At 55.2% G+C, this 15986-nt stretch overlaps 1 protein-coding gene across 2 annotated transcripts in view; it reads right to left on the bottom strand.

Moving 5' to 3' along the window:
* The window catches only part of VAC14 (VAC14 component of PIKFYVE complex), a 64551-nt gene that overhangs the window by 35191 nt on the left and 13374 nt on the right, over positions 1–15986 (bottom strand). For both annotated transcript variants that reach the window (XM_062007332.1, XM_062007333.1), the window contains 3 exons: positions 15352–15412; positions 7613–7757; positions 7315–7380 (listed from right to left, as the gene is read on the bottom strand). In XM_062007332.1, coding sequence (XP_061863316.1) covers positions 7315–7380; positions 7613–7757; positions 15352–15412 — 272 coding nt within the window. The remainder of the gene's footprint in view (positions 1–7314; positions 7381–7612; positions 7758–15351; positions 15413–15986) is intronic.

Here is a 15986-nt window from a genome sequence, read left to right as displayed (position 1 = left end):
TTGGGCTGGCCCTGGCCTGTTGCAGAGGAAGGGGAGGTGACCCCAAACGTGCTGCAGAGCTCTGGGGAGCGTGACGTAGCACCCTGCAGCACATGCTGCCTACCAGGTCATCAGGGCTGCAGCGGCAGCTCCTGGGGCAGAGGTGACAGCGAGGACAGTGGCTGAGCTCCTGAAGATGCTGTCCTTGCTGGTACTTATGGAAGAAAAAAAAAAGAAGTGGAAAGATGAAAATAGCTGCACACAGCAGGGAAGTGGTCACGGGTGGCCTTGGGTGCCCCAGAGAGTGGGTGTTCCCTGGGTGATGAAAGGGGGCACACAACAGCAGGGACAAGGTTAATCTTGCCAAGGAGAAGATGGGAAATCAGCTGAAGCAAGATGCCACCATGCTGGAAAACAATAAAGTTGAAGGCTGCAAAGCACTTCTTCAGAGGGCATCAAGATCAGGGAGGCTGTAGAAAACTCCATGGCAGTACCGGGACTGGCAAGGCAGGGAGTGGATGAGCGAGCTGGTGGGGACTGGGGAAGCTGAGGATGCTGCTGGGTGCCTCTTCCTGCTCCACCACAGCTGCTGTGTGCACTGAAGCTGCCTCAGCCTTCATTTATTTTGGTTTGGGTTGTTTTTTTCCCCTCCCTCCAAACCTTTTGGCCACAGGCAGGGGAGGGGAGGCGAGCACAGGCAGGCAGTCCTGGAGCCAAGAGCAGCCAGCAGCGAGGCTGGCCCGGCCCCAGACACGCGGTGTGAAAAGCAAACTTGCACCCCCCTGCCTCCATGGGCTTTAAAGACAAGAGAAGAAAAGAAAAAACACCATTAATCTTCCCACACCAATTTAACCAGACCTCTTTTCAGGTCCCCAGCACAGCAACTTCTATCCTCTGATCTTGCCAAGACCTTTTATTTCCCTTTTACAGTGGCCGGATTTAAGCCTGTGGCTGGGAGGGGATGGGGAGCAAAGGGAAGGCAGCAGGGCTGGGGACTTCTCCTCTGCTCCCCAGCTCATGCCAACACATGCTCACAGCATCAGGAAATGCAGCAGGCAGTGAGGGGGTCACTGGGTAACACAGCCACTGAGCTGCAACCTGAGAACTCCCCATCCTCCCCCTGGCTCTTGCCAGTGTCTGCCGCTGGCTGTGCGAGGGCCGGGTGGGCAGCACGCGAGTGGCAGGAGCACTGGCCCTGTCACAGCTCACAGCACCTCCTTCAGTGTGCCTCCTGAGCCCTGTCACAGCTCACAGCATCTCTCTTGATGTGTCTGCTGAGTCCTGTCACAGCTCACAGCACCTCCCTCAACGTGCCTCATGAGCATACAGGGAGCTTAACACGCCACTTGATGTCAGTTGAAAGGCACGATGCCAAGGAGGGAGTTCTTGGGGTTGGAGGAAGCTGGAGCTCCCCATATCACCCCTGAGATCCCTGCTACAGGGGGCTGGATGCCAGCAACCCCTTCATAGCCAGAGTCCCAGAGCTTATGAAAGGCAAAGGGCTTGCTCTGATGTGCCACCCTGCTTTCCATCCAGCACTCCAGGGAGCCAGCCACCCAAATCACACATCCAACACCCTCACCCCAGCCTGGACCCACCCCAAGCCAGCTCTACAGCACAGGGCAGAGAGGTTTTCTGTGGGTTTACCCTGCTCTGTGATTTCACCTGAGAACACCACTTGCACAGCCTCCAGCCCAGACTGCCCATTTACCACCAGTTGTTCAGAACACGTGTCACTGTGTGCATTCATGAGCACTGGTGCTGAGCCAAGCAGAACCCTGTGGACCACACTCCTCCCCCTGAAACTTCCTATTCCTGTATGATGCAAAGCACAGATTATCTTTCAACCCAGTGCCCCTACAATGCCTCGAGTCCTTGGAGAAAGCATCACCCCACCCTGCTTTAAGGCTTGCAGGCTTCTTCCATGGCTGGTGAGCTGGGCTGACCACACTTCCCAGCATCCAGCTGAAATTATACCCCTCTCTCTGTAGCCCATCATTCCCATCCTGAGCTCACCCTCAGCGTAACATCTCTCTAGAAATCCAGCAGCCTCCCTGCTTCAGTGCCTTGCAACCTCGAGTCTCACTCCAGAGAAGCTTCACCACCAAAAAGAATGAAAGGAAAAGCACAGCTACATGGGAGTTCTCCTCTCTGCAGCCTCTAGTTTACACCCTCTGCTTCGTGTGGGGTCACAGTATTGCAAATGAAAGGCTGGGAGCTGGGGCACAGTGGCTCTAATACTAACAGAGCAAAGCTCCAAACCAAACCGTGCTCAGATAGCTACTCGCTTTGGCACAAGCCTCTGTTCAGCTGCTTTGTACTGGGAATGACCATGATAGGAGAAGCTGGTCAGGGTTTAGTGGCAGGGCAGAGCTCAGAGCAGTGCAGAGCCCTGGGCTTCAACACTTGTGGTGCTGCAGGGGGCTGCAGGAACTCAAAGCAAAGGAGAGAAACAAGTCCTAGTGCACCACCATTCCTCCTCTAGTTTAATCCTAGAAACCTGAGAGAAGGGCAAAATGCTTCAGCTTGTCATGGAGAAGTTGGCCTGAAGGTTATGCAGATGTTTAAGTTCATCTCCACCTCCACAGGCTGCAGGGGCCCAGGCTCAGCTGGTCCTCTCTAGGGAAGGGTACCAACACTTGCCCAATGCCAGGAGCAGGCTCCTGAAGAGCACTCTAAGAGACCCAGCTGCAAACAGCAAGTGAAGAGATCCCTTGGATCTTCTTGCTGTATTCAAAGCCTCGCCTGGCTATGCAGTGCATAAACACAAGGTAGGTTTTGAAGTCAGCAGAGCTGAGGAAGCCAGTCTATCCTGCTCCACATCAGACACCAGCTCCACCTCATGCGTCATTCCTGCGTGAGTCAGGCAAAAGTCCCAGCACAACTTCCAACCCCCAGCAAGATTGAGAGGAGCAGATAAGCAAACAGGAACACCTTCAGCCCTGAAGAAACAATTCTATTTTGGAGCTTAAGAAAGGAAAACAAAGCAGATAAAGAAAATGAGCAGTGTCATTGCTTCGTGGTTTTCTCAGAGGTGCCCTCAAGGGTCTGTGGTGTCCACCTGAACTCAGCACCTGGGTCCAGACTGAATAGCTACAGCCGAAGCTGCCCTTGCACCAGGAACTTGCAGAAGGACATGACCCCAAGAACAGGTCTTCTCAGCAGTATCTTTAACCTGCAGGTGGGAAGGTCCAACCCTCTGCTCCCAAAGAGGGTTTGGGCTTTGACTTTTCACCTTTTTCTAACACCAGCTCTTCAACCAGGTGTCAGGGCTGTGAGACCAACAAAAAGAGCAGCTTGTGCATGAAAACCCTCAGTCCCAGCAGGATTCTGTTTGCCTTGGAGCTGTAAGGACGTTTTCAAGCACATCAAATTTTAACCAAGGCTTTTAAAGACTGCTTTCAGAACAGGTCTCAAATACAGGACAGAGCATCTTGCTGTGGGAGAGGCAGAGGAACGGGCACGAGGTGACGCAGTGCAGCAGCACAATGTCTGAAAGCCAGGAATCCTCTATCCCTTGTCTACATATCAAAGGGAACTGCTTGCTTCAGCTTCGCTCCAACCTCTCTGTGATGCCTTCCTGAATCTTAACTAGGTCTCTTGACCATTTCTTTACTGGCACAGGAGAACTGGGTAGGAAAGGGAATGGGAGAGAAGGCAGAAATGCCTGAGGATGCTGGCCCCTGCTCAGCATGCTGGAGGTGGTGCTACACCTTGTGCTACTGGAACGACAGAATCAGGTGTGATGACCCAAAGGGCACAGGGTCAGTTTCATCCAGCACAAGTCCTTCCCTGCTTTGAATCACAGAATCACAGGATGGTGGGAGTTGGAAGTTGACTCTAGAGCTCATCCAGCCCCAGCTCCTGCTAAAGCAGTTTCCCCTGGCTCAGGGGGCACAGGAACGTGTCCAGGCAGGGTTGGAAACCTCCCGAGAAGGAGCCTCCACACCCTCCCTGGGCAGCCTGGGCCGGGGCTCCCTCACCTCAGCACCAAAGGAGTTTTTCATGTTCCAGTGGAACTTACTGTGTTCCAGCTTATGTCCATTACCCCTTGTCCTGTCTCTAGGCACTAAAGAAAAACAGACCAGCCCCATACTCTCAACACCTGACTTTTAGGTATTTATGAGCATTGATAAGGCCCCCTGTCAGCCTTCTCTTCTCCAGGCTAAACAGCCCCAGGGCTCACAGAAAACCTTTGGCTTGATTATTTATGGCGAGAGATTTTATGGCACAGAGAGACTCAGAGTAGCTCAGCAAGATCAGACCTTGAAAAAAAGGTTCCTGTGAACAGTCTTTCAGTCTGATGCAAAGCCCTGACCCTCCACAGCCAGATTTTCCTTTGGTGATGAGTTAGCAAGAAACAACTGCTCCAGGGCAGCTTCAGAGTGCAGCAGGGGACCAACATCTGGCCTCCAAACCATGCACAGGGCTGGGGCCTCTGCAGGCACTGCAAAAGATGGTCCCAGCACTGCTGACCAGACAGGTTCCCATGGGGATGGTTGTGTCATGGGAGGAAGGCAACAAAAAGTCATTCCCTGAAGATGCACATCCACCTTGTGCTACATCACACAACACAGGGAGCCCTGCCTGGGGAGGAGAGGGAGAGGCTTCCTCCTCAGAGAGCTGACCCAAACTAACTCTGTCATTCCCAGCTCATTAGACAAGAGCTTCCAGGGATCCCCATCTGCTCCTAGACAATGTGAACCTCACACAAATATTGTACTGAGCTGGGAAGGGGGGCTAAGACAGCACCCCGTGCCCCCTTTTCCAACAGGCATTGTCAGCAGCTTAGCTGGCTCAATCCACCCTCATCGCTCCCAAAAATGCTCAGCTCAAAACCCTGCTACTATCCAGTCCCTTCTCTTCCCTCTGCACAGAGCAGCTCATGTGTCTGGGAGCTGAGCAGTGGTGTTTAATGCATTGACTCATCTATGGATTTCCTTAAAAAAAAATCCCAAGAAGAAAACCCACTCAAAAAAAACCCCCCAAACCTACCCAACCACCCCTCCAAGCACTGAAATAAATACAAGACAGGATTAAATAAATCAGCTTAAAATTACTTTTGAGCCATTCCCAGTTATGTCACATGGAGGAAATGCATCACCAGGGTCCTTTCTTCGCTGCTTTTTTCAATTATTAATAAGCAGTGTAATTGCAACATGACTCACTGCCATCTCCTGCCAAGCTGGAGACACTATCTGCAAGACACAGACTTTCTAGAGCGTTGCAAAGGCAGATGTGTGCTTGGGGACTCTTTTGGAAAGGTTTGCATTGCAAGCAGCAGGGTATGGAAAATGGCCAGTCACTTGCCTTTGCAAGTCATTCCCTTGCCTGCTTCTTCCTTTCCTCTCTTAATGACTCCCTGGCACAGGGGGTTTATGGCAGAGCTGGGGTTTGACACCCTGAGTGTGTGACAGAAATTCCATGAGGGAAGGTCTGGGCTGAGAAACCAGCCAGATTATCTGCAGCTCTGGGCAAGAGGCATCCAGCTGACAGTGGATGTGCTGCCAGTGCCTGGGCCAGCTGTGAGCTGGTGCTGCCAACCTCCCACCCAAGCACTAGAAATGCTCCAAGGAGCATCAGAGAGGGAGAAAGGATGCCAATGGTGAGATGACTGGAAGCCAGAGAAGAGGAACAAGGAAGAAAGACAAGGAAACAGGAAAATGGTGCAGCACTTCTGGAAGGGAGCAGCCTGGGAGATGGAGACACAGCCTGGAAGGCAGAGCTACCTGATTGTCTTTGCTCACCTCCAAGCCAAGCACCTGTGGTGCCCCTGGGCACTGACTGCAGCCTCCCAGCCCTGTTGCCCTGTCAGCCCTGGAGTTCTTTAACCTCCTTCTGACCCAGGTTCTGCAGCACTGGCCAGGCACAATCTGCCTCATGTCTCTACAGAGCTGTCACAAGGTACCCAAATTCCCCCTCACCAAGGATCTGACCACGACCCAGCCCCACAGGAAAGAGATGAGCTCTGGGACCTGACACCCCAGCTGTCCTCCCATGCATGGAAAAAGGACTTTTAGGAGTTGGCTTTGAAGGATCAGCTCTCAGGGATGGAGAAGAGGGTTCATACGGATAGAAAGTCCCCAGCTGTATTGGGTTTGTGTGTTGCAGGTTTTGGTAGCAGGGGCTACAGGGGTGGCTTTTGTGAATAGCTGCCAGAAGCTGCCCCTGTATGTGACAGGGATGGGGCCAGTTGGCTCTGAGATGGACCAAGGCCGAGTCAATGAGTGATGGAGGCAACACCTCTGGGATTAACATACTGGAGAAGGGGCAGAAGTTTCTGTGCAGATGCAAAACTGCAGCAGCAGAAAGGAGTGAGAATGTGAGAACAACATCTTCACAGACACCAAGGTCAGGGGAGGAGGAGAGGGAGGAGGTGCCTGGGTACTGGAGCAGAGATTGCCCTGCAGCCCATGGTGAGGCCCTGTCCCTGCAGCCATGGAGGCCACAGAGGAGCTGAGATCCACTTGCAGCCTGTGGAGGATGCCACACTGGAGCAGGTGGATGCCCAAGGGAGGCTGTGAACCCGTGGGATGCCCATACTGGATGGCAGGATCTGGGAATCCATGGAGCGAGAAGCCCATGCCAGAGCAGGTTTGCTGCCAGGACTTGTGACTCTGTGGGGTACCCAGGCTGGAGAAATTCATGAAGAGCTGAACCCCATGGGAAGGATCCACATTGGAGAAGTTCATGGAGGACTGTCTCCCATAAGAGGGACCCCACATTGCAGTAGTAAGAAGAATGTAGAGCTCTCTCCCTGAGAGGAGGCAGCAGCAAAGATGTGATGAACTGACCACAGCCCCCATTCCCCATCCCCCTGTGCTGCTGGGGGAGAGAAGGCAGAAGCTCAGGAAGAAGGGAGAGGTGGGGGGAGGTGTTTGAAGACTCAGTTTTTATTTCTCATTTCCCTACTCAGTTTTGTTTGTTAATAAATGAAACAATTGTCCCCAAGTTGATTCTCTTTTCCCTGTGATGATAATTGCTGAGAGATCTCCCTGTCACTATCTCATCTTGGTGAACCTTTCCTTATATTTCCCTCTCTCCTGTCTAGTTTAAGTGGTGGGGTGACAGAACAGCTTTGGTGGGCACTCAGTACTCAGCCAGGGTTAAACCACCACACAAACACACCAGCCTGACCACAACAGCAGGTCTTTCAGCCCAGCAGCTACCTGCAGGCTCTGCTCTGGATCTTCTCCAGTTTACCCAGTGGGGTCCAACTCCCCCGCACCAACAGCAGACAAGCCTCACAACATCTCTTGGTTCAACCCCAAAGCCTGGCTAGATGAGGAGACAGTAAGCTTCCAGGAGGAGTTGTGCAGCAGCTGCAGCACTTACCTCATCTGATTCATCTGAGAGGGTCCGCAGCAAGATGGGGAAGAGGCTGTCGGTGTGTCGGAACATCTAGAACCAGAAAGACAGGCAGCATCAGGCCTGGTCAGCCCCTCCCACTGGACCCCATGCCCTGGGGGAGGCTGCCAGAAGCTTCACCAGCATTTTCCACCTGAGCTGGAGCAGCCAAAGCCTTCTCAGAAAAGGCAGATGGCCACTAGGCTGCAATGCTGCCAAGGTAATTACAGCCAATGCAAAGGCTGCGGAGGCAGTAGCGGGTTCAGGTGCCAAGTCCCTGACCTACCTTACGAGGAGTCTTGATGTACAAGTGGTATAGCCATTTCAGGACTGCAATTCTGGTCATCATCCCAATGGACGTGTCATGAAGGTGGCAATCCAGCACCTGAACTATTCCATCCAGGTTCAGGCTCACCTGGATCCTCTCGGAGCTGCAGGGAAAGGAGTGAGACTGGCTCAGTGCTGTAATGTCCAACTCTGCTCCCACAGTGGGGAGGTCTGTGACACACCAAACAGCTCAGCACAAAGCCCAAGAAACCTCAACTGTCCCCTTGGCCTGCTCCAGCCCCACTCAGCCTGACCACCCATATTTCTTACTCTGTGCATCCAGATCTGCTCATGGCAAACCCAACAACTGCTCACGTCTGTAAGTCACAGCAGCTGGGAAGCTCCAGGCTTGCAGGGTCATGGCTGGGGTTGCCCCTGGGCCATAGGAAGCTTCTGCCTGGCATTATGAGTTGGGAAAGCACAAGTACAGACATGTACAGTACAGGATAACTCTTGGTCATCAGCCAGGGATGAAAGTAAACATCTCCCTTAGTTCACCAGGACATTGCCTCTTTCTAACACTGACAGCCTGCAGAGCTTCAGCCCTTACTATGCTGGAAAACTCACTTTTTCCCTAAATACAGGGGACCTGCACTGGCACAGGAGACCCCAATGCAGAAGAGGCCACATCACAGCATTTGTGATCTGTTTGTGATCCTGAAGTCTACCTGATGGTTTCTCACCTCCCCAACAGTAAGATGTGAAAAGCACCTGTCGCAGGAGCTGAGGCTAAGGAGAGACAGTTGGAGCCGAGATGGTTGGAACCGACATCCAAGAGGCAGCTGCTCTGTCACTCCTGTCCTACCCAAGCTACTGAATTATTCAGGGCTGGCCCAGGCTCTCGCTGGTTTGCCCAGCTCGTGCAGAGCCGCTCTGCATCTCGTTTGATAAGAAATCCCAAGGGGCAGATTTCTCATGCTATAATTCGCAAGTCGAGCTGCGGCTTAATAGGATTTGATCTTCCCCAGGACACACGTTGTAAGGGCGAGACGAGGTGGCCGTGGCTCCTCACAGCCCTGCAGAGCTCAGATCCTGGATCTGCCTCATGGAACACATGCTGGGGGCTGCATATTGCACTTCCAGTCAGACTAAGTTCTGCTTTGATGTTGCAGACAACTGCCAAGGGCTGAACGCTCAGACGGGCAGAACTGACGGGAAGGAGGGACCCAGAGCACAGGGAGGTTGGGAGAGGGGATATCCAAGGGAGTAGCATCCCAGGCAATTAAGCCAGCCTCAAACAGCTCCATATCAAACCAGCTCCTGCTGCAGCCACCCACCAGCACAGGGCTCCCCATGGAAGAGGAGCACAAATCCTCCACTTGATGACACCTCCACATCAAAATATGCATGTCCTGTGCAGGGTGGGGAAAAGACCTCAGGGTATTGTGTGTTTTCAGAGGGCAGCAGCTGAAAGGATGTCACAGAGAAGTGGTGGGTGAAGGTGGCTGGCTCAGAGGTGGCCTCTATGCTGCCACATCCAGCAGCTCTGTGCTGTTGTGAGGCTGGTGGGGAGGATACAGGGCAGCATGTTTTGCCACCCCACTGCTGCAGGAGGATGCTGCACCTGCCAGCACAGCCACAACCCATTTTCAGCCTGGCTTGTACCAAAATTGCTCGGGAAAACCCCTTTCCCAGCCATGCACTATCTGGGTGGCTCAAGCCAAAACATACCTGAGCTGGCCCTGGAGGTGGCTAGCAGTACCCTGTCTCACCTTGGGTCAACCAGTCCCAGCCATGCCACACACCACTGCTGGCCTCACCTCGGGTCAGTCAGCCCCAGCCATGCCACACACCACTGCTGGCCTCACCTCGGGTCAGCCAGCCCCAGCCATGCCACACACCACTGCTGGCCTCACCTCGGGTCAGCCAGCCCCAGCCATGCCACACACCACTGCTGGCCTCACCTCAGGTCAGCCAGCCCCAGCCATGCCACACGCCACTGCTGGCCTCACCTCAGGTCAGCCAGCCCCAGCCATGCCACACGCCACTGCTGGCCTCACCTCGGGTCAGCCAGCCCCAGCCATGCCACACGCCACTGCTGGCCTCACCTCAGGTCAGCCAGCCCCAGCCATGCCACACGCCACTGCTGGCCTCACCTCAGGTCAGCCAGCCCCAGCCATGCCACACACCACTGCTGGCCTCACCTCAGGTCAGCCAGCCCCAGCCATGCCACACGCCACTGCTGGCCTCACCTCAGGTCAGCCAGCCCCAGCCATGCCACACGCCACTGCTGGCCTCACCTCGGGTCAGCCAGCCCCAGCCATGCCACACGCCACTGCTGGCCTCACCTCGGGCCAGCCAGCCCCAGCCATGCCACACACCACTGCTGGCCTCACCTCGGGCCAGCCAGCCCCAGCCATGCCACACGCCACTGCTGGCCTCACCTCGGGCCAGCCAGCCCCAGCCATGCCACACACCAGCACCAGGCTCAGCTCCTGCTAAAAGACAGGGAGGAGCTTTGCCTCACCGCCAGACCTATCCCCAGCCCCCCACCTCCTGCATCTGCTGAGATAAACCTTTTAGAGGGGTTGTCTGTAGACAAGCAGCTCACGTGCTCAGCACAAAACCAGGGCATCATCCTGAAAGGCGACAGAGGTCTGACAAACACGCGAAATTGGGCTAAAAATCCCCCCCTGAGCGTGCTCCGAGACGCAGCGGCACCAGAGCCCTGCGGACTGCCACCGTGCCGGGGTGGGGAGCGCAGCCCCAGCCGCCTCCTCCCGGCCCCAGCCGGCTCATCCCGCGTAATCCGCGGGCAGGGGAGGGCAGCGCGGGGTGGGAGCGGTGGTGGCATCCTCGGCAGCCTCTGGCCGAGCCACGCTGCTCCCAGCGCCGGCATCTGCGGCGCGCCAGATGTCACACGCCATCGCTTCCATCTAACCCACTACCCCAGATTCAGCTCCGGAGCAGGATGAACGCGGCCCTGGCACCGCCTCTGTGGCTCACCCCACGGCAGGAACGGCTTTGAGGGCAAACTGAGCAAGAGTGGCAGCTGCACCGGGCTCTCGCCTCTGGATACCGGAACCTTTGCTCAAGCTGAGCAGTGGGGCAGGAGACCCACGTCCCAACCCCTCAGAGAGCACCTTGCAGCACGGCAACAGAACTCACTTTCCTATTGCTCAACCCACAGTGATGTTTTTCACCCCATGTCCCTTAACAACTCATTTTCTCGGCCCTTCCCTTCAAGGGCTTCTGCCATCCCTCTCCTCAGCGGTCGCCTTTTCTCTGCCAATGCTCGAGCTGTCATCTCCCTCCTGGCCCCCTGCCCGGCCCAGCTGCTTTCCTGACCCCATTTTCACACAAGGTTAAGGTCCAGGCCAGGCTCTAGCCTTTAAGCAAGCCCAGCGAAGCAGCCTTGCCAAGGGTGGAAAGATCCAGGTTCTTTCATAGCGGTCCAAGTCACAAGGGCAGCTCCCATACGGGCTGGCAGCTGTGCTGCTCAGCCGCCTCGAGTCAGCGGCCAGGAGGTAAATAGCTCCTCTCTGCCATCGGGCCCACAAGCTGCCGCCTTCTCGTCCTCCAGCGCTCTCATTTCCCTGCTCTTGGCTTCCTTCTGCTCACTGTGGTTTCCAAGTACTGGAAGTGCCCGTGAGCTGATCTCCTGGGGCAGCGATGAGGCTAAAGCCTGGGCAGAGGCATCCAGGCCAAGGAGCTGCAGATCACTGAAGTCCCTCTCCTGGACCACAGCAGCCACAGGGAAGCAGCTACAGCAGGAGTAGTGAAAGGAGCCCCTCACCCCAGGCTGGAGAGCAGGGCCTGGAAGAACCTGGCCAAGAGGACAGCCAGCACCCCAAAGCTGCAGCAAGGCAGACTCCACCAGACAACCTGCTCCAAGGCAGGCTTGGTGCATGAGCTCAATGTAAGTCATCATGCTGCCTTTGGCCAACCATCCTCTGGGTGCTGCAGGACATCCAGCACCATCCCTGCACCCAAGTATGTGCCCTCAGTGAGCCCTTCAGCTGCACAGCAGCTTCTGGGCACAGGGCTACCAGCACTTCCAGCACGAGACAAGCAGCAGCAATTTTAGCTTTGTGCTAAGCCCTAACTACCACCTTTAAAAGCCCAATTTAAATGCAGCCTTGGGTGGTTTAGCCACGTGGCAGCCATTTGCCCTTTCTGCAGAGCAGCAACCAGCTTTACGTGTCCTTGCCTTGCTGAGCACCACCCAAAAGAAGCAGCCCTCCTTGCATTAGGAAAGACCACAAAAGCTCTTCTGGAGTCTCCACGTCTCTTATCTAGTTTGGTGAGGGATCATGGTCCTGTCACCCCTGTCCAACTGCCATGCATCTAACCCTGCAGCCCTGCCTGACCAGCCCTGGCTGGAGGGTTGGGAAGCAGCCTCACCCCAACCAGGTCTTATACTGAAACATCAATGTGGTTACGAGAGCCTTTTTCAAGTCACTTTCCAGCTGTTTGGGTCCAGCAAGGCAGGACAGACATCTGCATCTTCTCTTGCAGCAGCTCAGACTGACAGAGGGAAGCCCAGGCTCTGCTCCAGCAGCCACACTTCCACCTTCCCTTCCTGACCCGGGCTCACACCAGCCATCACAGCATCAGCAGGGTAGTTAGGCCATGGGAAGGCTCCAGTGCCACTGAAACACAGCTCTGGTCTACTTCCAAGGATGGCTTTTGCAGAGACTGGAAGGAGGGACCCCCCCCCAGCCCATCCAGCCCGGTGCTCCTCAAGAGCCAGCTTCTGTGTCAGTCCCTGTTTCCTAGTGAATGTCACCAGGAAGCTCCCTCCAAGCAAAGCTGGCAATCACCCTGGAGCATTTTGGATGGCCAACAGCAGTTTTGGGAGCGGGGGGGTGCGTGTGTCAGCTTGTGGCCATAGGAACGTGCCCAGCATCCATCTATCGAGCATTCAGACCTTGGCATCTTCTTGGATGGCACCTTCATAGAAGCTGTCCCCCTGCAGATGCTGGGCTGGGAGCTCCTCTTGCCCTGCTGACCGAGGCCCTCGTGCTCCTCAGTGGCTGTGGAGGGAGGGCAGGAGCAGGGGCCGTGAGAGCTGGATGCCTGGCGCCGGGCCACGCTCCAGCACTCGCTCGCCAGAGGAGCCTGGGGGATGCAGTGGGAGGGAAACGAACAACACCACAAGCAAAGAGTGACTTCATCTTGAAAGGCAGCTGCAGCTTCCTCCGTTTATGGGCTTCCCAGCTTTTCAAAGCAATGTGACGGTTTCCTGTGGTCTTGCCTTGACACCCAGTGGGCACTCAGCATGCAGGCAATGCCCGCTCCCTGCTTCAGCTACGGCTGCAACTGCCTGTGGGCACCAGCTCCTGCCTTCCTCCAGCTTCAGGGCTGAGTCACACAGCCTGAGCAGTGGATGGAGCATGGGCCCATGCCCAGGGCTTCCATCAGCCACACACGGATCCCCAGCTCCATGCCAGTCCCCCACAGTGGGTGCCAGGGCAAAAACCTTCCAGGTCCCAATGCTGTGCCAGTGGAGAGATCACAGAGGAGGAGGAAATAGTTGCAGGAGAGGGACCGAGGAGTCCTGGTTGATAACAAACCATGAGCAGCAATGTGCCCTCGTGGGCAAGGGGACAATGGCATCCTGAGGGGCATCAAGAATAGGCAGCAGGTAGAGGGAGGTTCTCCTCTCCCTCCTTTCTGCCCTGGTGAGGCCTCATCTGGAGTCCTGTGTCCAGTCCTGGGCTCCCCAGCTCAAGAGAGACAGGGAACTGCTGGAGAGAGGCCAGTGCAGGGCCACCAAGATGCTGAGTGGACTAGAGCATCTGTGTGAGGAGGAAAGGCTACGGGACCTGGGGCTGTTCAGCCTGGAAAAGGCTGAGAGGGGACCTCATCAACACTTACAAGTACCTGAAGGGTGGATGTCGAGAGAATGGGGAAGAACTTTTTTCTGTTGTCTCCAGTGACAGGACAAGGGGTAATGGACATAAGCTGGAACACAAGAAGTTCCACTTAAACACAGGGAAAAACTCCTTTGGTGCTGAGGTGAGGGAGCCCTGGCCCAGGCTGCCCAGGGAGGGTGTGGAGGCTCCTTTTTGGGAGGTTTCCAAACCCACCTGGACACGTTCCTGTGCCCCTGAGCCATGGGAAGCTGCTTTAGCAGGGGGTTGGGATGGAAAAACTCTAGAGGGCTCTTCCAACCCCTGCTATTCTGTGATTCTATGAAATGGGCTTCAGGGCAGATAAACCCCCAGGACAAAACCTGGCATCTCCTGTTTAAAAAGCCTTAGGAGAGCTCAAGAACAAGTCCCTCTGCTAAACCAGGTCTCTCTGCTCTCCCAGGGGTTCTCCTGGCAACTGAGGAGCTGACAGATCAGCTGTGACACTGTGGTGACACTGTGACCAAATCATCCTCTGCTTCTCTTCCCCTTTGGTCTTCACTCCCTCCATCCCCCATGTGCAGGCTCTTCAGCACAGAGCTGCAGCTAATCACTTGTCCTCTTGACTTAATGCCTCTCCCTTCCCTTCCCCATCCCCATTTCAGCCCTATGCACACACACACCTCTGCACCTGCTAAACTGTAAGGGCTGAGCAGGGCCAGGATGCAGCAACCACAGGAAAGCCAGGGAAAACCATTCAACAGCCATAAACCCAAACCTCAGCACACATGAAAAGACCAGCACTTTCAAGACAGGAAAAAAAAATAAGGATGTGATTAAGACCAGGGAGCTGCTGGGCTTTGCAAGAGGGGAAAAAAGGAAGAGAGGGTACAACCCATCAGCCTGAAAAGCTGACGCTTGCACTGCTCTGGGAGGCATCACAAGGGGCATCATGCCTCTGCCTGGCTGGGAGGATGCAGCAGAGTAACACAGTCTATTTTGGGGACCAAAACAACAAATAAACACAGGCATCAGCACAATAAAATTGTTGGAAATCGTGACCTCTGAGGAAAGGGACTGGAGGCAGCAGGAGGAAAGATCCGTCATAAGAGTGGATGGATTTGGCCCCAGATTGAGCGACAGCTGGATGGGAAGAGAGGTATTTGCAGGAGAGATGATTCAGCTGAGCTGCGGGGAGAGACGGTGCTGGTATGGAGCTGGCCAGTGCCTCACAGGGCTGGCAGAGGGACGGGCTGGAGCAAACCCTGGGCCTCTTGGGCAGCTGGAGCTGGAGCCACAGCTCCATGCTGTGGTGGGCTGCCGGGACTGCAGGTGCCCAGGAGCAGGGCTAGCCCTCTCCCAGCTCCCCTGCCAGCCCCAGGCGGGCCAGGGACCACCTTCTCGGGTCTCTGCCCGTGCTGGCAGACCAGCACACCGCTGCTCGTCTGGCACCTCTCCTCTGCAAAGGCAGGAGGGAATCGAATCCCTCCTATTTTGGCCAAACTAGAAGAATCACAACCAAGACATCCACCCACTTTCTCCCCACCTTCACACTCTCTTAGCTGGAATGCCCAGCCATGGGGGATTGAAGACAGGTGAGATACAGAAGCCTGAGTGTGCAGACACTCGCTGCCCTCCCCAGAGGGGTTTCACCAGGTCTCCTCTTGGGGGGAAAACACCTCAGCTCACCATAAAGTCAAGATACTTTGTGCAAATGCATCAGAGAGAAGCCGACAACTCCCAGAGCATCCTCAGTCCTCCACCCCATTGTGACCCTGGAGATTCCAATTGCTTTCCAGCCCATCCTTCCCCACAGCTTTGTCAGCATCTGCCAGTTGCTGTCTGTACCCTGAGACACCTTCCCTTCTTCTCAAGTCACTCTCAAGTAACAAACACATCCTACCTGGTTACTGTGAAGACACTGTTGCTGCTGAAGGTGGAGTCACCAGACGCATCCAGAGAGCCTGGAGGCAGATGAAAAGGAGACACAGTCAGAGGGGTGGCAGGGAAGGCAGAGAGCAGGACCAAGAGGCTGGAGAGCTGTATGGCCTTCTGCAAAGACATCACCAGACATCATCTGAGGCTCCAGGGGCTCTGAGGATCACTTCTGTCTGCAGTGAGCTTTTTACACTCAACAAACTCAGTTTGCAGGCTGCACAGCTTCAGATCTCTGCCCCAAACTGTGTCTCCCCCTCTGTAACCGAGACTCTGACACATCCTTCTGATCAGTTCAACCATTCTCAGAGGAGCTCAGAACCACAGAGCTGCCTTCCATTGTCCAGATTTCAACGCCCAGAGATCTCACACAGGAGCAGCAAGGGCTGAATCCAGCCCAGGACACGCCCACCTGGCCAGCTCTCCTGCAGCATGGCTCCATGTGGAACCCAAGCGACTCAAACAGCTTTCCAGCCTCCGCTCCCTGCTAACGTTGGGTCTTACAAGCACAATGACAGGGCACGACAGGATGAACTCGACCTTTCATTCCCCCTTGTACCTACAGCCCCTACTCACATGCAGCAGCACAGCCAAGGAGCAGAG

Source organism: Colius striatus, chromosome 14 (assembly GCF_028858725.1).
Source record: "Colius striatus isolate bColStr4 chromosome 14, bColStr4.1.hap1, whole genome shotgun sequence".
Taxonomy (NCBI): domain Eukaryota; kingdom Metazoa; phylum Chordata; class Aves; order Coliiformes; family Coliidae; genus Colius; species Colius striatus.
This window is presented reverse-complemented; position numbering and strand designations above follow the sequence as displayed.